Source organism: Aulonocara sp. 'chitande type north' Nkhata Bay, linkage group LG7 (assembly GCF_057382095.1).
Source record: "Aulonocara sp. 'chitande type north' Nkhata Bay isolate Kocher_YH1m ecotype deep benthic linkage group LG7, A_spYH_male_GT1.1, whole genome shotgun sequence".
Lineage (NCBI taxonomy): Eukaryota > Metazoa > Chordata > Actinopteri > Cichliformes > Cichlidae > Aulonocara > Aulonocara sp. 'chitande type north' Nkhata Bay.
This window is the reverse complement of record NC_141350.1, coordinates 61,346,818-61,370,952: the sequence shown is the minus strand read 5'-3', so window position 1 is coordinate 61,370,952 and position 24,135 is coordinate 61,346,818. Positions and strand designations below refer to the sequence as shown.

The 24,135-nt window shown below is 42.6% G+C and overlaps 3 protein-coding genes across 9 annotated transcripts in view; 2 read left to right on the top strand and 1 right to left on the bottom strand.

Annotated features, from left to right (window-relative positions):
* Positions 1-4,039: 4,039 nt before the first annotated feature.
* On the top strand, positions 4,040-9,633 carry setb (SET nuclear proto-oncogene b). The gene is made up of 8 exons (XM_086301776.1): positions 4,040-4,264; positions 6,020-6,077; positions 6,168-6,310; positions 6,483-6,586; positions 6,667-6,780; positions 6,958-7,128; positions 7,935-8,069; positions 9,511-9,633. The coding sequence occupies exons 1-8, from the start codon at positions 4,195-4,197 to the stop codon at positions 9,529-9,531; spliced, it is 816 nt and encodes a 271-aa protein (XP_086157902.1). The 5' UTR covers positions 4,040-4,194; the 3' UTR covers positions 9,532-9,633.
* A 3,273-nt stretch (positions 9,634-12,906) lies between these two features.
* Positions 12,907-23,878, top strand: dync2i2 (dynein 2 intermediate chain 2). The gene is made up of 9 exons (XM_086301775.1): positions 12,907-13,122; positions 14,129-14,389; positions 14,623-14,732; positions 14,878-15,035; positions 15,571-15,680; positions 15,914-16,081; positions 19,027-19,259; positions 19,356-19,513; positions 19,638-23,878. Exons 1-9 carry the CDS (start codon positions 13,045-13,047, stop codon positions 19,874-19,876), a joined length of 1,515 nt encoding a protein of 504 aa, XP_086157901.1. The 5' UTR covers positions 12,907-13,044; the 3' UTR covers positions 19,877-23,878.
* The window catches only part of sptan1 (spectrin alpha, non-erythrocytic 1), a 37,764-nt gene continuing 33,600 nt past the window's right edge, over positions 19,972-24,135 (bottom strand). For all 7 annotated transcript variants that reach the window (XM_086301767.1, XM_086301771.1, XM_086301770.1 and 4 more), the window contains 6 exons: positions 23,474-23,528; positions 21,494-21,690; positions 21,326-21,379; positions 21,101-21,247; positions 20,464-20,611; positions 19,972-20,389 (listed from right to left, as the gene is read on the bottom strand). In XM_086301767.1, coding sequence (XP_086157893.1) covers positions 20,264-20,389; positions 20,464-20,611; positions 21,101-21,247; positions 21,326-21,379; positions 21,494-21,690; positions 23,474-23,528 — 727 coding nt within the window. In that variant the 3' untranslated portion in view covers positions 19,972-20,263. The remainder of the gene's footprint in view (positions 20,390-20,463; positions 20,612-21,100; positions 21,248-21,325; positions 21,380-21,493; positions 21,691-23,473; positions 23,529-24,135) is intronic.

Here is a 24,135-nt window from a genome sequence, read left to right as displayed (position 1 = left end):
GTTTTCTACCTACAGTGTATGAATGCTGCAGTTTGCTCAACCCTAAGGTGCCACACTTCAATTTACAAATAACTGAAAGAATGAAAAAAGAGCAATATAACTCATCTGCAGATAGTTTTAAAAGTATTTAATTTCTTTTAGAAATATTTAATTTATAAAACTATTTTTTTTATTTTCCCTTCTCTTTCTGCGCTCAGAATTATGTATGCTCTGTCCTCAGTGCTCCAATTTGCCACATAAACATACAGATTAATCAAATACACAGCCATACACACACAGCAACACACAGCCATACAAACACCAATATACAGCACAGAAACATACAACCATACAAGATAGATCGACAAACACACACCTTTAATAAACATGTACCACACCACCAGTTAGTTTAAACATCACCACACTGATGTTTGTCGCATGGGATGTACGTGGACTTAGTTCCAGGGAAAAGTGGCTTAAAATTACTAACTAGTTAAATGACTTACAGGCAGACATTCCCTTTCTACATGAGATTCATACTGTATGAACAAAACATCTGTAAACACACTGTCAGGGTTCTCTGTGTGGCAGGCAAGGGTGGGACCCAAAAGCAGGACTCGCAGACCAAGCTAAACTTAAATGGCAGAGAAACAACTGGAAACAAAGAGGCGTAGCCATATTACGTAACAAAAAATACATAAAATTCACAAAGCTATTACAGATCCAAAAGGTATATTTATAATACTTTATTTATATATTGAAAATATGGATCTGTGTATCACTAGTATATATGGGCCAAATGTTGATTAACCCTTTCATAACTTGAACTGGCAGTCTACAAACATTCTCAAACAATACATGTGTGATTTTGGTCTTTGCAATGTTTGCCATTCACATCACCCCACTCTCGGGGACTACACCTTTTCATCAGTACACCACTCACAATCTCACTTTTTAGTTAGAAGCTCCATTATGAGGGATAACGCAGACACTCAGATTCATCCTGTCACTATCAATGATCATGCACTAGTGTCTATTTCTCACACAGAAAAGAATCATACCCCTAATCAGAAGCTGGATATTTAATACATCATTACCTAAAGAACAAGACTTAATTAATTGGTACATAGTTTCAACCTACAGAGGGGCACCAGACAGAGCTGCCAGCTTTCTCCTTCACTTTTTGTTAATTTTATCAAGCCACTAGCACCAGCAATCCAACAAAATGTAGATATCAAAAGAGTTCCAAACATAACTACCACTCCACTACAGACAGGTAAAATTTGATATGGATGTATCAATTTTTCCATCATGCTCTCAGACCTATGGTTAAATCATATTCCTATGCTAAAAACAGGAGATGATAATCTCACACGTTGAAGAATTTTACCTGTATCACTCTTGGGAAGAGTTGCCGCCATTAAAATGATGATTCTGCCTAAAATAAACTATTTGAAGTTTATTGTTATTTTTTATTTTATTTTTATGGAAAAATAAACTATCATGCATAATCAGCGTGTGTGTGTGTGTGTGTGTGTGTGTGTGTGTGTGTGTGTGTGTGTGTGTGTGTGTGTGTGTGTGTGAGAATGGCTGGGCCTGGGTCTGAAGGCTTGCTGAGCCTTGGCCCCTGTGGTATATGGTCATGGAGGGAGGGGTTTCCCCTCTCTACTGCTCCCCGCTGGATGCTGCTACCCTCTTGTTGGTTCCAGGGCGCACTGATGACTTGCTCTTGGCCAACACCCTCAACGACTTTTACTGCCGTTTTGACGAGCCATCAGGCAGCCTTCACACCTCCAACGGCCCCAACAATAGAGACACTTTGGACACTCATTCCCCCACCTCTCCCCCCTCCACAGAGCCATCACCACCTTCAAACACTTCACCTACAACACCCCCCACCTCACCCCACACAAAAGAGGATTTCACACCACCTCCTCCCACCACAACTCTTCATATTCATGAAGAAGGTGTGAGGAAGCAGTTTAAGAGTCTGAATGCTCGGAAAGCTCCAGACGGTGTGTCTCCTGCCACCCTCAGACACTGTGCAAACGAGCTGGCCCCAGTGTTTTCTGGCATTTTCAACTCCTCACTGCAGGCATGTCATGTGCCTGCCTGCTTCAAGTCCTCTACCATAATCCCTGTGCCCAAGAAACCTAGGATCACTGGACTAAATGACTACAGACCCGTGGCTCTGACATCTGTGGTCATGAAGTCTTTTGAGCGCCTGGTTCTCTCCTATCTTAAGACCCTCACGGCCCCCCTCCTGGACCCCCTGCAGTTTGCATACAGAGCCAACAGGTCTGTAGATGACGCCATCAACATGGCCCTACACTTCATCCTGCAGCATCTGGACTCCCCAGGAACCTACGCCAGGATCCTGTTTGTGGACTTCAGCTCTGCCTTCAACACCATCCTTCCAGACCATCTCCAAGGCAAGCTTTCCCAGATGAATGTGCCTGATCCCATCTGCCGGTGAATCACTGACTTCCTGACGGACAGGAAGCAGCATGTGAGGCTGGGAAAGAATGTCTCGGACTCCTGGACCATCCTCACCGGCTCCCCTCAGGGCTGTGTTCTTTCTCCTCTGCTCTTCTCCCTGTACACCAACTGCTGCACCTCCACCCACCAGTCTGTCAAGCTAATCAAGTTTGCAGATGACACCACCGTTATTGGACTCATCTCGGACGGGGATGAGTCTGCCTACAGGAGGGAGGTTGAACGTTTGGTGTCCTGGTGCAGCCACAACAACCTGGTGCTGAATGCCCAGAAGACAGTGGAGATTATTGTGGACTTCAGGAAGCACACAGCTCCACTCCCCCCCATCATCCTGACTGACACCCCCATCACCTCTGTGGACTCATTCCGCTTCCTGGGTACCACCATCTCCCAGGACCTGAAGTGGGAGCCCACCATCACCTCCGTCATTAAGAAAGCCCAGCAGAGGATGTACTTCCTGAGGCAGCTGAAGAAATTCAACCTGCCAACACGGACGATGATGCAATTCTACACCGCAATCATCGAGTCCATCCTCACCTCCTCCATCACCGTGTGGTACGCTGGAGCCACTATCAGGGACAAACAGAGACTGCAGCATGTTGTGCGCTCTGCTGAGAAGGTGATTGGCTGCAGACTCCCATCTCTGCAGGACCTGTACACCTCCAGGACACTGGGGCGTGCAGCTCGGATCACAGCTGACCCTTCTCACCCTGGACACAGTCTGTTTGACCTGCTCCCCTCAGGCAGGAGGCTCCGGTCCATTCGCACCAGAACCTCTCGCCATAAGAACAGTTTCTTCCCCTCTGCTGTTGGACACATGAACAATAACCGTATGACTGTTCCCACCACTAACACATGACCCTACGCTGTGTTCACTGCATCATTCCATGTTTGGCACTGATCACCACCTGCACTCATGTATATATCATGTATATATCTATCTATCTACTTAGCACTTTTAATTCTTATTCTCATTTTTATTTTCATGTCTATTTAAGCTTAATTTATAACAGTATGTTTGCACTGAAGCACCGCAGCAATTTCCTAATGTTGGAAACCCGCTCAACATTTGGCAATAAAACCCTTTCTGATTCTGATTCTGATTCTGGTGTGGCTGTTGACCCTTCCCTTTTTTGTTCCTGTCTGTCATACTATACTACACATAATGTAATAACAAAAATATAAATGAATAAATAAACAGATAAAAGAAACACATGGACAAAAGGAGCCTAGAGAGAATTTGTAGAATTGATCTCGGTGTGCGGTTTGTTGTTGTTGTTGTTTATTTATGTTTCATCCTGACTGACACCCCCATCACCTTATGTTTATTTATGTTATATATATATATATATGTGTGTGTGTGTGTGTGTGTGTGTGTGTGTGTGTGTGTGTGTGTTATGAAGTAGCCGTGAAATTTCGTACTAAAAGAAAAGGTGGTTTACTGGGTAGTGGAGGCTTAACTTCTTTGTACAAGCTGTCGCTTTAAGTTGTAGTGTCGGACTCCAACCAGTCGGAGGCAGTAGAGCACCACAGATATGTTTAGCTACGGTAAGTCGCAGAGAGAAACGAGCGTGCAAAGCTGCGCTCAGTCCTCCTCCTTATCGTGTACTGCGAGACACGCACTCTGTCCAAGGTGGAAGTAACTTTTGTCCTGTGGAGAAGAGTTTTGAACCGCCTTGGATATACGTCTGGTCGAAAGAGTCACAACAAACGATAACCATGTCGGCCTCATCGGCAAAAGTCAGTAGGAAGGAGAATTCAAATCACGACGGAGCGGACGAGACCTCTGGTAACGTTAAGGAATGGCGCTTATCCTGTACAACGCCATTTTCATTTGTTTATCGTGATTTTGTTATTCTCAGCTCAGTGTGGTGTGTGGTTTGGTCCGCGTGATTGCGGATGAAAAGCTAAATTAATATTTTCCTGCAGATACACGTCAGGGTAGGATGTTGCTGTGGAGCGCTTTTCAGTAACGTAGCATGCTAGGCAGCGTGAGCGGGTGCTAGCTGTTAGCCTAAATTAGCTGCCAGCGTTAGTTGATGAGCGTGTTGGAGGCCAGTGTCTACTTTGCGTTTAGCGGGATGTGTGGTTATTGTTCTCGGTTTGAGAAGTTTGCCCTTGGAGAAGTAGTGATGGAACTGCACGCCCCTGCACATTTCCGTACACGCGTTTGTTGCTGTAGCTTCTTAAATGGCCTCATTGTTAGCAAGTGCAGAAGTCTTTCCCAGAGAGGCCGAGCAGCGATAACGGAAAGGTTAGCTGCTGCGGGGTAACGTTCACGGGAGCCCGTCTATTGAGATCGTGTCTGTGTATATGGTAAACCGGCGCTTCTGTACTTGGTCATTTAAACAGGATTGGAAATGGGGGATTTGGACAGTATATGTGTGGAACACGCGGAGGGATCCTTGGTGGACCGGGTGGTGTGTTGTTATCAGAGGGGAGCAGACAGCGGAGACGTCGCTAAGCCTCGCATTCAAACCAGGCCGCCTTTAGCAGTAACAGGAAGCGCCTAAACTGCAGGAGGCACAGGGTCTGTCTGCCATGGACCATCATCAGTCTCTTCAACATCCAGTCAACATAGCACTTTTAAAATGTTTAAATACGCTGATCATGTTCAGGCTGTATAAAGCCTGGTTTCTTGATTCACTTTTTCGAAATAATTATATACAATGCATTTTATTTATATACTGATATGAGGTGTTAAGCTGGTTCATGTCTCTATGAATTGAAGTTCTGAACCGATCAAAGTTGCAGTTTGGCCAAAGTTGAAACTTCACAAGTCTGTTTCTTTTGTTTCTGTGTATCATCCGGTTTGTACGAGGGAAGCAAAAACAAACAACAAAAAACATATACTTGTCTAACTATATTTGTCTAAAAGTAAATGGCATTTTATCAGCATATAGTTGATTTAACACGGCAGACTACCAGGCTCTATTTGTAAATATTAGGAATGCAGACATGCTCCCAGTTACCTTCCGTTCAGTTGGTACTTACCCATTGTACGTGCTGTTTCCTGAAGTTCAAAAATAATTTGAAGTGTTCTAAAATATTTTTTTATAATGACGGTCTCTTTGCTTCTAAGAAAAAGTGTGCTGGCTGTCAGCCAAGTTATTATTTAAAAAGAAAAAAGTCATAGTTGTACGTCCCGGGTTGATGAAGATGAATAAAAGCATATCAATATTATTTTCTGTCATGACATATATTGAGATATTCTTATTTTTATTCATGGCAGTTTTTCTGAATGTTACCTAAATTCTTTAGGCCAAAAGGATTCGAGACTAACCTTGTACAATTTTGCTATTTCTAAGTTTATGAAACCAAAATGAAATCAAATGCTGCGGTGTGCACAGTCCAGTGAAAATATCAATATATAATTCTCATTTATGGTGTAACATGTCTATTGTGTGCATTGTTATTTTTGTCTGCATGTCATGTTAATTTCACAAATACTCTTTAACGAATAGGCTGAATGGTGTTATTTTGAACTTTTTTAAAACTCCAAAATCCTTAATTTAAAAAAACAAACATTTCTTTGTTCTTTCAGAAAAAGAGCAGCAGGAAGCAATTGAGCACATTGATGAAGTACAGAATGAAATTGACAGGTGAGTTTGAATCTTCTGTATCAGTACTGGGGGGGAAATTTGCAGAAAACTGTTTTATTGATCACATTTTTGTCTTTCTCTCTCCATCAGACTGAATGAACAGGCTAGTGAAGAAATTTTAAAAGTAGAGCAGAAGTACAATAAATTACGCCAGCCATTCTTTCAGAAGCGATCAGAAATCATAGCCAAAATCCCCAACTTCTGGGTCACAACGTTCGTCAACCATCCACAAGGTAATTAAATGAAAATGATTGTTGCTGCTGTGTTTATGGTGACTCTGAACTGTCAAGAGCGTAAGAGTCACCATCGGGAACTAAAAGTTAATCAGTTATGGTAAATTATTATTAAGTGATTTTAAATGTTCACATAAAGAAATGGGATCTAACAGCATAACCTGATCTCTAGTTTCAGCTCTTCTGGGAGAGGAGGACGAGGAAGCACTTCATTACTTGTCAAGGGTGGAGGTCACGGAGTTTGAGGACATAAAGTCTGGATATAGAATAGATTTTGTGAGTTGTCAGGTTCATGTAATATTCATAGATTGTAACTGGCATGCCATATTCTGATTGGAATGTTTTCTTTCCTGAAGTATTTTGACGAGAATCCGTACTTCGAGAACAAAGCCCTCTCCAAAGAGTTTAATGTAAACGAGAGCGGCGACCCGGTTTCCAAATCATCTGAAATCAAATGGAAAGCTGGAAAGGTTGGTTTTTGTTTTTCTCTTTTTTTCCCCGTTAGACTTTTATGTGCTTTGGATTTTTTTTCCTTTATAAATTCAGTTCTGTTTATATGTACTACTGTACAATACGGTTACAATGATTTTCCCCAAGTTGCCCTTTGATTATGTTCGTCAAAAAAATGTCATCTTTTGGCTCATCAGGACCTGACAAAACGTACGGGTCAGACGCCAAACAAAGCTGGGAAGAAAAGGCAGCATGAGGAGCCAGAGAGCTTCTTCACCTGGTTTACTGACCACTCGGATGCAGGGGCTGATGAACTTGGAGAAGTGATCAAGGATGACATTTGGCCAAACCCACTGCAGTACTACCTGGTAAGATTGGTTTCTTCTACACACGCTATTTTTATGCTCGCCGTGTCCCTTGTGTCGGTGTCTGGTGACGATTTTCACGTCACATCCTGTGTCGCCTCAGCCAATTGTATACCTCTCGAGTTTTCTAACTTGGCGCATTGCATCTCAGCTGTCGCAGCTGGGTTGAAGATGCAAGTTTATGACCATATCGTTTTTTACCGCCATTTTAATGAGAATCATGCACAGAAGCTCAGACATACTGACACCAGAGGGAGATGTTATAACGGTTTAAAAACTCGACTTTGTGGAAAGAACTTGACAACACTCGACAAAGTCTTGGCTTCCAGTCTGAGTGGTGTAGTAGGACAGTTTTTGAGTTTTGGACCATCAATGAACAGCCTCCACTCATCTGCATCGTACTCGTAGTTTCGCCTTCAGCACAATGAACAAAGTCATCATCAATTTCAAAGAGTGGAATAAGCTCCTTTTCACAATGCCGATGTAATTCAGATTTAGTTCCAGGAGACTGGAGGGTTTTTTTTGTTTTGTTTTGTTTCTCACTGAGTCTAGACCCAAGTAACACAGCTGCTTTCGCTGACAGATCCAGATCTCATTTTGACCCGTTTAACTCTGGCTGAGTGAGTGAGCCAGTAAAAACAGGAGGTGCTTTTTTGTCTGAGTGTGGTTGTTGGTGGCAAGTTAAGGGAACTGATAGATGCTTTAGTTTTGGAATTGTATCCAGAAATATTTAGTAAACAGAAGTAGTAACCAAAGTGAATCTTTGGCTAAAGTAACAATCTGTTCAACCTTTCTCTTATGTTCCCAAGGTCCCAGACATGGAGGATGAGGAAGGCGATGGCGATGATGATGATGAAGAAGAAGAGGGACTGGAAGATATTGATGAAGGGGAGGAAGAAGAGGGTGAAGATGAAGATGAGGACGGTGATGGGGAAGATGGAGAGGTGAGGAAAGGGGTTCAGTGGGTCCTTAGGACTGTTTTTATGAAGTTGCAAAGTATGTCTTTGTGGGCGCCCCCCCCCCCCCCCCCCCCCCCCCATTGCTAGATCCGCCCCTGCACAGATACAGGCCGTCAGCTACATAGAAAAGGATCCTGGTGTAGAAAGTAAATAAATTCTAACAACAGCTTATCAAGGTCAAACTTATCAAACGTGCTGCTGTTGTTCAGTCGCTAAACAAAGAAGAGAGACATATTAATAAATACACAAACAAACCCCAATCTGATGACACACTGATTCTCAGAGGTCATTTAAAACAGATAAAACTGAGCATTTTGTTAGTAGTATCTATGATTTATTGTAATTTTAGCCTGACTGTTTGGAACAACTCTGCTCAATAAATTGAGTTAGCATGTTAGTAATTCTAAAGGCAGCGCTGGGCCATTCATCAGATTGTAATTTCAGTTTTTTTGTATTGCTGAAAATTGATGTAGTGGTGTCATTTAATAATCTGGCAGTTTCATGGTATTATCAGTATTTCTGAATAAATGGCCTTTGGTGGCTCATTCATCTGTAAAGTGTATCTAAAATTACAAAAATAAAACTAAACAAAACCAGCACAGTCAGTAATTTTATAGTTAACAAAGTTGCATCGTTACAGTGCTATTGTAGCATTGCTGTGGTATCATTGCTTTCTCGGAGCTTTAGTGTTTTAGCATGATATTACTGTTAAAATACTAACTTAATGCTATAATTGCGGTGTCATGGCTGTAGTATTATAGTTCTTATATCCCAATCGGCTGAGTGATATAACTGCACATTTACAGTGTTGGTAATGCAGTATTACAGAGTTACATTAGTATTATATTATTACATTGGTAGAAATTTAGTATTACAGTGATATTGTACTGTTATGGTGGTATTATTGCAGTATAAACATGGCAACAACTGACACATGCATTATTAATAGTATTAGTTAGTATAACATGAGTTGTCACATCGTAGTGTAGTTATTGTAGACCAGTAAGTCTTATGATATAGAGACATTGTGTATTTCAGGCTATTTTAAACTAGTAATTATATTGGTACTATTATATTGGTCTTATTACAGGATTACAGTGATATTATTGTGGCTTTACCTGGTACTGTTCTAGTGTTGCTACCATATTATTGTATTGTTGTTATTGTATTATTCCAGTATTCTGGTGGCATTACTGTAGTATTGTATTTGTTGTCGTAGTATAGGATCGGGTGGTTTATGTGACATTCCTTGTCTTCCGTGTTTGCGGAGTTAATTAAATTATCAGACCTGTAGCAAGTTGATGTAAAAGCTGCTGCTGTAGTTGGAAGCTGCTTGTAATTAGCACACGTGAGTGCTAATAAAACTGCTGTGGTGACATCTTTGAATGATTGTGTTGTAATACTTTTGTTCTTCTTCATCTTCCAGGATGACGGCGAAGATGATTAAAGGTTTCAGTCAACACCTTTTCTCCATCCTCGCTCCGTGGTCTCTCTTCAACTCAATGGGAGCAAATTTCTTTTTTTTTTTGTTTGTTTTTTGGGGTGGGGGTGGGGGGGGGGGGGGGGGGTCTGTGTGTTGTCACCCTGTCCGTCCTCTTCCTCTGCAGCCACAGCCTGCAGATATTGTCTGAGGACCAGCTCCATACACAGCGGGTCTGCAGAGGGGTGGAGGTGCAGGTGTCAGTGGCTCTCTGGATTTTTCACCTGTCATTATTTCTCTACATCTCCCAAAGACATGCAAAAGAATTAAAAAAAAATTTGTAGCATTCTGCACGTCATTCTATGTAGATTTAAACTCCATACAATAACAATTTGTATGTACAATAAAAACAGTTTCTGTTGAAGTTGTGAGTTCAATAAAAATAAGCTATGGTGCAGTGATAACTTAATCATAGCATCCTTAGCGCATACGTGTGCACGCATATTATATATATAATATGCGTGCACACACGTACATATAACATACACACATATATCAATACACACGTATGTATATATATATACATATATGTGTGTGTGTATACATATGTGTATGTGTTTATTATTATATATTCAGTGGTGGGGGTAATGAGGCTTATTAGAAGCTGCATTTTCCTTTGTGACTTATTGTATTAATGAACTGATTAAAAGCACCAGCTTGTTCCTTTGAACTGTTGTAAATGTTTTGGGATATCCATGTATCTTGGTAGGCCAGTTAATTGTACACAGTTTAATGGGGGAGGGTATGGTTGGGCAGGGGGACTTTGACACCAACTCTGGACTTCTGTTAAATAAAGTTTCATTGTCTTGTTTTCCAGGCACCCACAACAAAGAGTTGTAATGTACATTTTCTCATATATATATGAGATTACACTAAAACTCAAGAGTTCTAGGTTAGTGTAACACATTCAGATGGGAGACTACGCTGTTCTCTTGAGTCCTCTGGAGTCTGCAGCTTTTCTCCTGTACTGCTAGAGACCTGTTCCCATTAAATTAAGTGTACTAGTTACTTTGTTATAATAAATAAATGTATACATGATGTTTGGAGTAGTTTGATCACATTTAGCCAGTTCAGCTAACATAACCAATCTCACAACATCCCATTTTCTCATGTGCTCACAGGATTATTGCTGTTAGGCCTGTCCAACGACTTTACACCCTACCACTATCTGAGTGATCTTCTTTTCCAGGAATAGTAATGCTAGAATTGATTTCATGTTCATCTTGAACATCTGTAGCAGGTTAGGTCTACAGCATATGTTACTGTGTTGGTGTACCCCTGTAAAGCCTTTGACTTGATCCCTGATCCTGTTACATAGCACAGGCCTCTGGTCAAACAGCTGACAAAATCTGTTGGGTGTGTGATTCTTTAATGGTGTAAGCACTGTTTAAGGATAAATCATACTGGGAAAAATTATCTGTATTTGGCAAAAGTGAATTGACTTCCAGAAATATTTGTCCAGAAAAGTTAGAATGTCACTTTTATAATTACAACTGGGAGCAGGTTCTGGCTGACTCTAGTGATTAGCTACTTTTAAGAAAAGCAAAGTAAATTATTGGAAGCTACTAGCTCTTCAGTGTGACCTTTACCCTCACTGTTTATGACTTTGCTGCTAGTGGATGTTAAAATAAATTATTTGGGCTGCCTCAGGTTTGAAAACAGTTTTGCACGTGTTTATTTAAATTACATTTTGGTCACTTAAACAAACTACCATTTGTCTGCAATCAAAGAAGTGTATTTAGTGGACCCAGCAGAGTCATCGCATGGCAAAGTCAGGTTTACTTCTTAGTTGTTTGGATCACATATAGTGGATGGCAGTAAGCAGTCATCTCAGCATAAGGTGAAGGAATTTCTAACTACAGTTTATATGCCCTCCCTGTTCTAGTGTGTTTCCCCTAGGTATTTCCTCCCATAGTCCAAAGACATGTTAAGTTAACTGGGGTTTCTTACTTGGCTATAGATATGAAGTAGATTAAAGTGCTGTGGGAGTGTTAGGCCTAAAGGAACATGAATGGTCAGTAAGACTAGAAAAGTTATTTCTAACGGCAAGTACATAGTGTTGCTATTTATATAGAGGCGTGATAAAGAACCAGTAAATGTGGACCTATTGTAATCATTCCCAACTCTGGATTTATTCCTGAACTATTCTTGAAAGCTATTAGAGTAGCTTTGCATGTTTCACAGTTCAGAATAATCCTCATTTATCATATGCTGTGTGCTCCTTCAGTTCATCCTCTTAGCTGAATAAATAACTTCTATTCTGATGGGAGTTATCTCTTCCAGAATGATAAAACCTCTCAGCCACAGGACAAAAGAGATTACTTTATGGTTTGACTAATGGAAATGATGTAAATCATAAATTATGATTCTATGTTGTCATCCTTCGGTCTGTTTTAATAAACAGAAGTTTATTAACTTTTGCATTAGGCTGAATGAGAGTTAGACTTCACCGTAAGACAGAAATGGGCAAAAATGGCCTGCATGCTGAGTTCCAAGACGAAAACCACTGCTGAGCAAAAGGAACATAAAGGGTCTTCCGAGTTTTGCCAGAAAACATCTTGATGATCCTCAAGACTTTTGGGAAAATACTACAAAAGGGCTGCAAGCATAAAAACACAATCTTCACTCACCACTGGCTATATTTGCATCAAGAGATACAACTACAGATGACCGCCTAACAGCCACTGCTCTGAAAATGGTTCAAGCACATACAAGGAGATCATCTTGACAGAATACTTGGCCAAATTCATACATGGAAAGGTTTTGTCTTGCATAGACCCATCACAGAGGTTTGCAAATCATAAAACGCAATAAGTAAATCCCCAAAGGTTGATTCTGTTTATCTGGACGTAGCGTTTTCAGCGGGACAAACGTTTCGTCACTCATCCGAGCTTTTAAAGCTCAAAACACACTGCGCCCAAAATTCGTCCACTGAACTCACAGCCCATTGTTCATTCAGTGGTGCTAGTTTCAGTCACTGTGCAAATGTACTGCTTATAATAAGGAGGGGGAACCTGGAGTCAGCTGAGACTGAAGAAATCGCTTAGATGACGAAACGTTTCTCCCACTGCAAACGCCATGTCCAAATGAACGAAGTCGACCTTTTGAGATCATTCGGAGTTCGGTGACAGGCTGATAAACTCCTAGTTTTTATTAAAGGGCGGTGTCTTAGTTTTTTAACAACATACAGACGGGTAATCTTTTAGACTATACACCATTGTTTGTATGTATTTTAAAAGAAATGTAATTATCAACCGCCGCAATTAGTGAACACGGGTTTAACGCTGAAGATGTCCGCTGGTTCACGCCTACAAACACGGAAGTGAATGTGGGATTTATTTCTTGCCTCGCGTGATAATCTCAGTAACCACGGTAACGCCAGCTTTATGTAAAATGGCTCCAAAGGCGTCAAACGGCCCTCGGAGTGCTTAGAGTTTATCTGATCAATGTTAAAATATTTGATAATGCCTTTTTATTAGCATGTTCGCAGACGAAGCCCTGGACACGGTGAGTGTCCAGTCACTGTGGAGGAAGTCTCACGAGGCGGCGCAGGAGTCGGTAAGTTTGGGCAGCACCGAGTCTGCCCCCCACAGAACTCTGTTAGCCTGGACAGCGACGTGCTTGCTGTCTACAGTTGCAGAATATTGGTTGGATCCGAAGCTAACTTTAGCTGATGCAACACATGCGTGTTCAGGTGTTCCTGGGTGGACACATTTGCATTCAGAGGAGAATGCATTGCAAGATGACATCATGAAATATGCAGCATCAAGCAAACAGGGACATTTCATGCAGACTGCACCGACTTAACGTTGATAGAAAACACTTCTTCTTGTTCTTGTAACCTGCCATAGATAATGTTGCATTATCTATGGCAGGTTACATCTATTAAACATGACCACGATTTCAAATGATGAGGGCGGATCACTTATAGACGCATTGAGACACAGTGTTTGCTCTCTGTATATCAGTGGCAGAAGATATCACTGTTTCAGTAAGATCAGGCACACAGCTGTGGCCTTGAGTAATGATAAAGCCCCACCTACCTGGGGTTCAGACCTTCTGTTTGCAAGGGACAGCTAATCAAAACATCATTCTTTTTTAAAATTATTTTAATGCCTTTAAGCTCATCCTGTAATTAAACAGGAAAGTCTTAAATTTCTGAGTGTGGCTTTTTTAAATAACAGGTATTTCCCTGGGCAGCAATAGCTGATACGTGTCTGCTAGGCTCTTTTAACTGTATCTGTGCTGTTCATACCTTTTGGAAAACCCAATTCTCCATCCATCTGCTTATGCAGTTCTGGAGCGGACACACCATGGACTTAGCACACAAACATCTGGTTGACAGTGGCCAAAATGCTAACATTGAGCCTTCAAAATACATTCGAAACCAATGAGTGATTCCACTGTGGCTTTGTCTCTCTTTTATGCATACTGTGGATGAAGCGATGGGCTAAACCAGGGTTTATAAGATACATATGGATTATGTTGAACTGTGAATCACATAAGGCATCTCACCTTTCTTGCTTCCTTAGTAAAAAGACCATTATTTTTGCTGGGGTTTCAGAAAGGATGTCAGACTCAGATGTTTCGCAGTGCTGAGTCAGAGGTCCAGGTCATTTCCACTACCATTAGCTCTACTCAGACAGAGCTACAGGAGCAGGCCACAGAGCAGCTCATCCAGCAAAACCAAGATGAACCAGAGCCGCCTGGCTTGAAGGACTTCCTACAGCAGGTTGAAGACATGGTCGTCAGAGAGTTAGTGAAAAATGTCAGGAGCCATGCCTTTGACGGGTTTCAGGCAAGCTGGGAAGACCACAGTCAGCGGGTAAGCAGAACACTCGTTTGTATGTCAGAGAGGGTTTGTCATCTGCTGCAGAAGGAATCTAGAATGGTCATATTACTACCTGATGGTCTTTATCATGAAGTGAAAGTGAAACATTGCACTAAAAAGTTACTTTCAGCTGTCCCGTTATTCACAAGGCATCAGCACAGCAGATCGCTGTTTTGATTTGCCTAAAACCTGTTCACATCTCTGTATGACGGTGTTCCATCTTTCAGGTCTTACTCATCCATTCCCTTCAACATCCCGGCGCTAAAGAGAAAGGCCTGCATGTCACTAGTGTTTCGTGGAGTTGTACTGGCTCAGTCATTGCCTGTGCCTATGGTCGGTATGTGTGTCTGATGTTAATGTATACGATACTAACAGTCCACTTATTATTTCCTGATGTTTTTCTCCAGGTCATAAAAAGTGTAAACTGCTGGAAAAGCTCTGCTGTTATCATTGTGGCTCAGATCTGTGTTTGTGGTGGGCAGGATTGACAATGGAGACTGGAGCAATGAGAAGTCATGTGTTTGCACCTGGAACCTGGACCGTCGAGGCCTGCATCACAGTCAGGCGGACCTGGTCATAGATGTTCCTACTGCAGTCACAGCTTTGTGCTGTCATCCCAACCAGCCTTCCCTCATCGCAGGTACAGTGATGCCACCTTCACAGAAATAAATATGCCCTAATAACTCTTTTCCAAAGTATTAAACATAGTATTAAGTGATGGCTTTTTAAGTAATAGTTTAACTACTGCCAGCTTGAAATGTGAGGTGAACTTGATCTTCTTTAATATTCAGAAATTCACGACTCGAAGGGGACATTGTGACCATATTTGAGAATAATCTTTGGTTCAGAGTATTGGTAATATCTGAGCATTGTCTGCTGTCATTGGTGCTCCTTTGTCTTATACTAGGCTCAGCTGTATTGGCCAAAATAAATCTAGCTGTTTTAAATCCTTCAAAGTTAATAAAGCTATCATAAAGCCTCATCCCTATCTTGGTCTGTCTGACCATCTTCATCAGCTGCTACTTGTCTCTTGACTGTTGCTCCTAATCTGGCTGAGAAATCACTGACAGCATGATCGGTGCTGCCTTTCCCAGACTTCACAAAGCTTCTTCTAAGTAGCTATTTTAATAGCTTTAATACTGAATTATTTATTGTGTGTAATGCTGTCGCTGCAGGGGGTCTGTACAGTGGAGAAGTGGTGATTTGGGACACCAGTCGGACTCAAGACTCTGTAGTGGCTCAAACTGGGTTGTCTGCAGACAGCCACAGAGACCCTGTTTACCAGGTAAGAGGAAACAATGCTTTTGGCATTTCTGCTAAACTCTCTTCATCCTGCTGCATGTTGCTTGATCTTACACACTTGAACTTGATCACAGCACTCCAGGATAACCTGAAATAGCATTATTCCAGAGTAAAGTAAATGGTAAATGGACAGGCAGTCTCCCATGCAAATATTAACCAGGCATGACCCTGCTTGGTGGTCTTGCATGAGTGTGAAGGGAGGATTTATGTGTGCAGGTTTCCTGGGTGCCTCTGCAGAAGAAGGGAGAGTTCGGGGTGCTCAGTGCCTGCTCGGGAGGAAGAGTGCTGCTGTGGACGGTTGGTTTTGAGCAAGGCAGTTTTGTCCAGAAAGCCGCCTATGCCGTGCTACAACAGCAGGTTCCCCACAGCAGCAGCCGTTTCAAGGTGAGCTTCAGGCTGAACTCTTCATCTGCAGAAAAACAACACTTTGAAATTCCTGAATGTTATGGTGGTGTGGAGGTGCAACACAATGGAAAAGGTAGGCACAGCATTTTCTGTTTTTGACTGCCAATGTTGGGGGCATTACTCAAAAAATGTCATGTATTACACATTACTTTTCTTAAAAGTAATGCAGCTAAAATTACTTAATTACCTGCTGGAGAAAGCAATTCGTTAAACTAGTCACATTACTTCCTATTTACTTATCACTCATTGCTCATTACTCTTATTACCAGTTAACAATGTAAACCCGAGGCTACAGCCCTACACACCAACACAAATCCCTATCCTAATGAGGATACACATATGATCTTTCTCTTAGTTTTTAGGTATGAACCCAAAAACAACAATTTAGTACAGCATGTTCTACTGTTAGGGCAGCACGGTGGCACGGTGGTTAGCACTGCTGCTGCACAGCAAGAAGGTCCTGAGTTCAATTCCACCATCAGGCCGGGGTCTTTCTGTGTGGAGTTTGCATGTTCTCCCCGTGTTTGCGTGGGTTCTCTCCGGGTACTCCGGCTTCCTCCCACCGTCCAAAGACATGCAGCTTGTGGGGATAGGTTAATTGGATAATCCAAATTGCCACTAGGTGTGAATGTGAGTGTGAATGGTTGTCTGTCCCTGTGTGTTGGCCCTGCGACAGACTGGCGACCTGTCCAGGGTGTACCCCGCCTCTCGCCCTATGACAGCTGGGATAGGCTCCAGCGCCCCCCGCGACCCTGAAAAGAATAAGCGGAAGCGAATGGATGGATGGATGTCCTACTGTTACTGATAAATGTAATGTGATTGTAATTGCACCCAGTACCGGTGACTGGACGGAACCTTGTCACTAAATAGTATTTCCTGTTTGTAGCAGCTAATAAAAGGTTGTTTGGTCTCATTCACAGAAATCTCCACATTTTATACTCCTTCTCTACTTGATCTCAAACTCACCGATGCAGCTGAGAGAATTAACATAAGGGATTATAGTCTTCTCTTTTGTATGGCTATTGTACTGCCACTAGTCATCCTTATTGTGACTGGTTGTATGCTGCCCCTTTTATGTGAACTTGCTCATAGCTAGATTGGGACACCCTGAGTTTACTGTTTGAGTTGATAACCACCTTCATGTATAAGCAAAGACAAAGGGGTACCACTACAAGGCAAGTTCAACACAGTCAGTTTGGCCAGATTTGTAGAAATGAAAGCTGCTCCATCCAAAGTGGGATGGATGGTGTCTCTCTTAACAAGACCAGGTTTTCCCCGTGAGTGTCCCAGTGGGATAAGGGGGGACGACTCATCACCCCATCACTGTGGGTGAGGTCACTGAGGCAGTTAAACAAGTCTTTGGCGGCAGGGCGGGGGGGGTACTTCTGGATTGGCAGACCCTCTGAGTATTTTGTCTGGCTCATAGCAACGGGCCATTTGATCCTTATACCACTGTTGCAAGAGCTTGGTCCACATTAACAGCAATAAGTTGGACTTGTTCTTAGTGAGTGTTGGACTCCAACAGGGCTACCATTTCTCACAGATTCTGTTCATGATTTTTTGACAAGTGGTGGAAGGCTTCCACTTTGGTGGTCTCAGAATCTTGTCTGCTTTTTGCAGATGATGTTGATTTTTTTGACTTCATCAGGTCGCAGTGGAATGGTTTGCAGCAGGAATCAGAATCAGCACCTCTGATTCTGTGGCCATGGTGCTAAGCCATTAAAGGGTGGAGTGCCCAGGTTAGGGACGAGTTGCTGCCGCAAGTGTCTCGGGGTCTTGCTTACGAGTGAGGGGAAAGGGAAGATCAACAGACGGATTGGGGTTGCGGCTGCAGTGATGAAGAGGGAGCTGAGTATAAGGGCGAAGCGATCTACGTCCACACCATCACTTCTGGTCATGTACTGTGGGTAGTGACTGAAAGAACGAGCTCGCAGATACAAACAACAGAAATTAGCTTTCTTCAAAGGGTGACAGAGTGAGGAGCTCAGCCATCCAAGAGAGGCTCAAAGTAGAGCAATTACTCCACGTCGAAAGGAGTCAGTTGAGGTGGTTTGAGCATCTAACAAGGATGCCTCCTGGGCACCTCCTGGCTGAGTGTTCTGGGCATGTGCCACCCTGAGGAAGCTCCGGGGCAGACCCAGGACACACTGGAGAGACAGCTGGACAGGGAACGCCTCAGTGACGCTATATAAAAAAAAAATTGAAATGAATGTTAGCAATAACATTGGAAGGAGGGAATATGGTCTATCCCCTGGATCAGTGTGTTGATTCAGGGGATAGACCATCCTACTACTGAGTAAACATTTTAGATCTTCTTTGTTTTTTTTTCATGAGGTACCGAGATGTTTCACATGGTTTGGAAATGTTCAGGCAGTAGCATAGCAAAGACCCCACTGGCTGACTTCCTGTTGTTTATATTAATAATATGGCTTCTATCTAAGAGCGCAATAAAAATGAAGAGAATCAGTGAAAATGTGACCCTGAAAAGAGCCAACTGAGTGGTTTTGGTAGAGTGCTTTATAGAATTGAATAGCTCCTTATTGTCATTGTACATGTACAATGAAATTGTGGGTGCTCTGCACCAACTGAAGAGGAATAAAATATAAATGGTAAGACAGCAGGAATAAATAACAAACAGGAGGAATATATAGAAAAAAAGAGAAAGTCACAGGTTGCAAAGTCTTTGGAATGGACTTGGTCTGAGTGGTCTGAGTGATGAGGGTTATTCAAACCATGGTTCAGACTCTAGTCCCTGGCTGACTTGTCACTGCCCACTTACTTAGACGGTCATAGTTTGAGTAATGCAAAAGTCCAGTTCAGGTCATAATACACATAAATTTTTCCAGACACAGAACATAATTCTTCTTGCAGTCCTCTGCTCACCATGCTTCTGTGTAAAAGACAGATTTTTGTGTTGTCCTCAGGCCCGCAGCAACAGCACTGTAGGTATCACGTCAATGGCTCTGTCCCCATGGGATTCTGACACCTTCCTCGTGGGGTCTGAGGGAGGCCTGCTGCTCAGATGCTCCTTCTCTTCTCAAACACTAGCTGCAACAGCCTTTGAGGGCCAGAATGCAACACTAAGAGCCCCGGCAGTCTTCTCATTTAGGCCCCGCAGCGGCCCTGTCCATTCCATACACTGCTCCCCCTTCCACAGGTAAACTTGCAGAACACACACAATAAATTCATTAAAGAGGAGGGGGTTTACTTTTCACATTTGTCATGAGTGACATCTGTCTCATGGTCTTTACAGGAATCTGTTTGTGAGTGGATCAACTGATGGTCTGGTCCACCTTCACTCGCTGCTGCAGGCCAGCCCACTGCTCTCTCTCAGAGTTTCAGACTCTTACATTTTTCAGGTGCAGTGGTCGCCAACCAGGCCACTGGTTTTTGCTGCAGCCACTGGAAAAGGTAGTACACTGATTTCAAATGTACCTGCGTGTGTGGGGTTACAATGAAGAAATGAAGCCTCTTGGAGAAAGCCAACAGTACATCGGCGTGTAAAACAGATTCTTCATGTGTGTAACTTTCCTAGGTGAGGTGCAGATGTTCGACCTGAGCCACAGGTCACTGAGAGCAGCAGCTACAATTGAGCAGGGAGATGCGGACCAAGCTGCAACTTGTTTGGCCTTCAACTGTCAGAAACCTCACCTCTTGGCGGTTGGAAAAACCGATGGGACAGTCAACATTTGGCAGCTGAGTGCCGATTTGATGGAGCAGAGCCCCAGAGAGATCAGCCAGTTGGAGAAAATAGCCAATCAAGTGGCAGAGTGACACAGATTAGCTAGGACAGAGACTGCACCAGCCTGACTCACTGACAACAACTGTGGTTCCAAGTCTGAAAACAGAAATAAATGCAGAACAGCAGATTCCAGTTTTAACCAGTAGCGTTTATTAAAGCACACTGCAAATGTTAAGGTGGTGTTACAGCATTGTTGCAAGGTTCTTAAATTTACTGAAAGCACAAGCTAAAATGGCTAAAAACAATCACATTCACTACCATGAGAAGCACAAAGAGTTAGGTCAGAGCGAGATAAATAGAGTACAGAGTTTTGGTATTGGTGAGTATTGCTAGTGCCACGATCATGCAGTTTCAGCTGTGTGTTCATATTGAAGTGTGTGTGGGAAACGCTTCCCGATTGGTCACTGGTGGGGAAAGGATCAGTTGACAAAGAGCGAGCGAGTGAATTCGACAAAGTCGAAAGCTGACGGCAGCTCGCGGCCCTTGCTGTCGAGGTAGGGCTTCATGTGTGACAGACAGTAGTCTGCCTGCTCTTTAGTCAGGTTCTGAAAGAAAGAAGGCAACAATGAGACCACCACTGATAACCTGACACTGACACACTGAGCAGAACATGTCTGACCTGGTAGAGCTCCTCTTTAGTGACGTAGGGTTTGTTTTCAGCGCTGAGGGCTCGGAAGGCGCTCTCGATCTCCTCACTAGACTTGACGTTCTCAGTTTCACGGCTGATCATGAACGCCATGTACTCCTGCAGCGACACGTTTCCATCCCTGCAGACAGTTCTCACAGTCAGGAAACATACTAGCTTTCCTCCTCATAGGAAAGAGCATATGCTACATTTAAATGCTGCTCTAATGAAGAACTTGAAAAGATTTGAGATCAAATAATGATGCCAAAGGAGACAGCGCTGTAAAGCAGAGTTTTCTAATTTGTTTGCATCCTGTTCGTAAGAGTGGTAACATTACAGGTCTTGGAAATTGAAACCTCAGCAGGGGACTGGAGGTCAGCTTGTGCTGGACACTATAATTGGTTAATGTGAAGGTCTGTAACTCCTGCCAAGTTAAACTGGTATCATAAAAATGAAGCAAACATGCACTGAAGGAGACCTGTTCAGCATGTCTGGCAGAGAAGAAAATTAAAACTGCAGTGCAACAATTACAAGAAGGTGAATTTGCAGTGAGTGCGTGCTGTCTTCTAAGACACTGGTAATTAATATGGATTGGATAAATGATCTCTAAACGCCCTGAAATGCAACAGACCTATTGGGATCCACAGTGTCGAGTATGGCCTCAAACTCAGGATCAGGTTCTCCCTCTTCCACCATGGGCAAATCATAGCCCAGTGAGCGGAGACATGACTTGAACTCTTGGTGGTTCAGACGGCCAGACTTCTCTTTGTCAAAGTGTCTACAAAGAAATGGGTGAAGATAAGGATTTTGACCTTGACACAGAAAGACCTAATGCAGTCAGGAGAGAGCCACTTACTTGAACATCATACTGAATTCCTTCAGAGCCTCTTCTGTCACTCCAGTGGTATTTCTGAAAGAGGAAGAATAAAAAGAAACATGCATTTCACGCAGCAACTGTAAAAGCAGTAGAGTGTTTGAGATTCACATCACTTCAGTGACATGCAGTTACTGTTGCACTGTATACCTGGCCTGTATCTGTTGTTCCAGGTTGTGCTGCATCCTCATTCCCAGTTGGTCCAATTGGTCCCACTGCTGGGCCAAGCCAACTGTGCTATGCTCTGTATACTTATTGTCCAAGATCAGTGCCTCTTCCATAGCTGCACCCAAGTCTTCAATCTTCTTCAGCTGGCTGCGCATAGCACGGATCTCCTGGTGCTTACGCTGTGTGCACACACACACACACACACACACACACACACACACACCCTTCAATAAAAGCTGCAAACAACTGTGCGATGCTTAACAATGCATTTCCTTTCTGATTTTAGTCTGTGTTTATTATCAACCTAATTTTGAACAATAAGCATAATTAAGGGGAAACTAACATGCCCATCTTGCTTCAAGACTTGACAGTGAGTGTGCCTCATCATTACCGGAGTGACTAGGAAATCTATATCTAGTGACATCAATGAGTAACTCACAAGGGAAGTTGTGAGTTCATTAGCAGTTAAATAGCTGCTTATTACTTCTGCTTTTCTTTCTTTTCTTTTTAATGATGATTTACCAAATCACCAACAGTGTCAAGGGGCCTTATATTGTAAGGCAGGGGCCTCAAACTCCAGTCCTTGAGGGCTGGTGTCCTGCAACTTTTCCATGTGTCCCTGTTGCAAAACACCTGAATAAAATCAGTAGGTCATTAGCAAGAGTACAGAACTTGACTGCATGCTGAAGTGGCAACCCCTAACACTACTCAAATAAATTTAAGTGTACTTTTATTGCACTGTTCATTCACTCATGAGCTGCTGTAACATGAATCAAATGGCTGAACTGCCACTTGTTGCAACAGGGACACATGGAAAAGTTGCAGGACACCAGGTCTCGAGGACTGGAGTTTGAGACCCCTGTTGTAAAGTGAAGAACGTGTATACAAAGGTGTCGAACTCCAGGCCTCAAGGGCCGGTGTCCCGCAGGTTTTAGATGTGTCCTTGATCCAACACAGCTGATTTAAATGGCTAAATTACCTCTTCAACATGTCTTGAAGTTCTCCAGAAGCCTGGTAATAAACTAATCATTTGATTCAGGTGTGTTGACCCAGGGTCTAAAACCTGCAGGACACCGGCCCTTGAGGCCTGGGATTCGACACCCCTGCTGTAATAATAGTAAGAAAACCCCAAAAATCAAACAACCTATCCACGAGCGCTTTGTGACAGTGGGAAGAAGAAAAACTCCTTTTTAACAGGAAGAAACTTCAGGCAGAACCAGAACAGAAATTTTTAGGGTAGAATGGTATTAAGCCCTTGCATTTAAAAGTTGAGAAAACATTTTAATCGCTAACCTGTCAATTTATTCAAAGGCTCTAGTGTTGGCATCAGCAAATCAAATCATGTCATGAAAGTATCCTGTATGGCATCAAAACAAAGGGGAACTTCATCACTGTGGTGAATAATAGCCCAGTTGTATACAAACTAACTTGGTCACAGTTTCTTCCATGGTGTGTATTTGTCCCGTCTTCCTCCCCTTGCCCCCAATTGGTGGCGGCAGATGGGCGCCCCTTCCTGAGCCCGATTCTGCCAAAGGTTATTTCCAGTTAAAAGGAAGCTTTTCTTTCCCCCTGTTGGTCGTATAATTGTTGGGATTTTCTTTGTATTATTGTAGGGTCTCTAACTTAAAATATAAAGCGCATTGAGACGATTGCTGTTGTGATTTAGTGCACTATATAAAAATTTGAATTGATCATGGATGTAAGAGTCTAGAAGAACGGAGTGTAAAATGCGATTTGTACTTTAAAATGCTTTGAGTGGTCAGTACATTACAAGCAAAGTAACAGATCAACATTTCAGCTGGGCAGTGCATACCATCACCCCATACAAAGTGAAGCCTGAAACGTATAGGTATATATCCCCTCTGCCTTGGGCCATGGTCTGTCGTCATACTGTGTGAAGACAGCCTTGAACCCCTCACACTTATCCCTTGATGTGACTTTAACAGTAAAAGTAGTATTTACCTTGGTGGCCTCCAGTTGGGATTCAAGGGTACCAGACTCTTCCACCATACATGACCTGACAGCAACAAGGAGTTATTATAAAAGCAGAAACAGATAATGTTTGGAATCAATCTCACACACACTCTGTTAATAGGATTAGACACACTCTTCTACACCCAGTGTTCCCACAAAAACCACTCTAAATGATGCACCAAACAGTGTTTGCAGATCCAAATAATTCAGCGTCTTTAATGTATAATTTGGGCCGTCACCTCTAAGATCAAACTGTTTTCCTCCCATTTGAAAGTTGAGCGTTTTTATGCTGACTTAACTGCCACATAGAAGAGCAGCTTTCATAATATAAATTTAATGATAATCCAAACCATGCAAAGAGGAGTGAAAACTGCAGCGGATCATCAGTTTTCTGTTACAGGGAATGATGTGGGCCCTAAAGTCACTGCATGTTTGTGTGAATATACATTCATCAGCCACAACGCATTAAAATCAAAGACTAACTATGAGGTAATTCTTGCATTGATGTTTCACTTTGTTACTTTGACAGTGCCAATGTAGAAGACCAAGAACCTCTGAAACTATTCAGAGACGAAAATGGTTCGTGCTTCCAGGTAAACGTGTATATTTCTGCTGTAAAATTGGTAGTCTGTGGAAGCAGACTCAAGTGG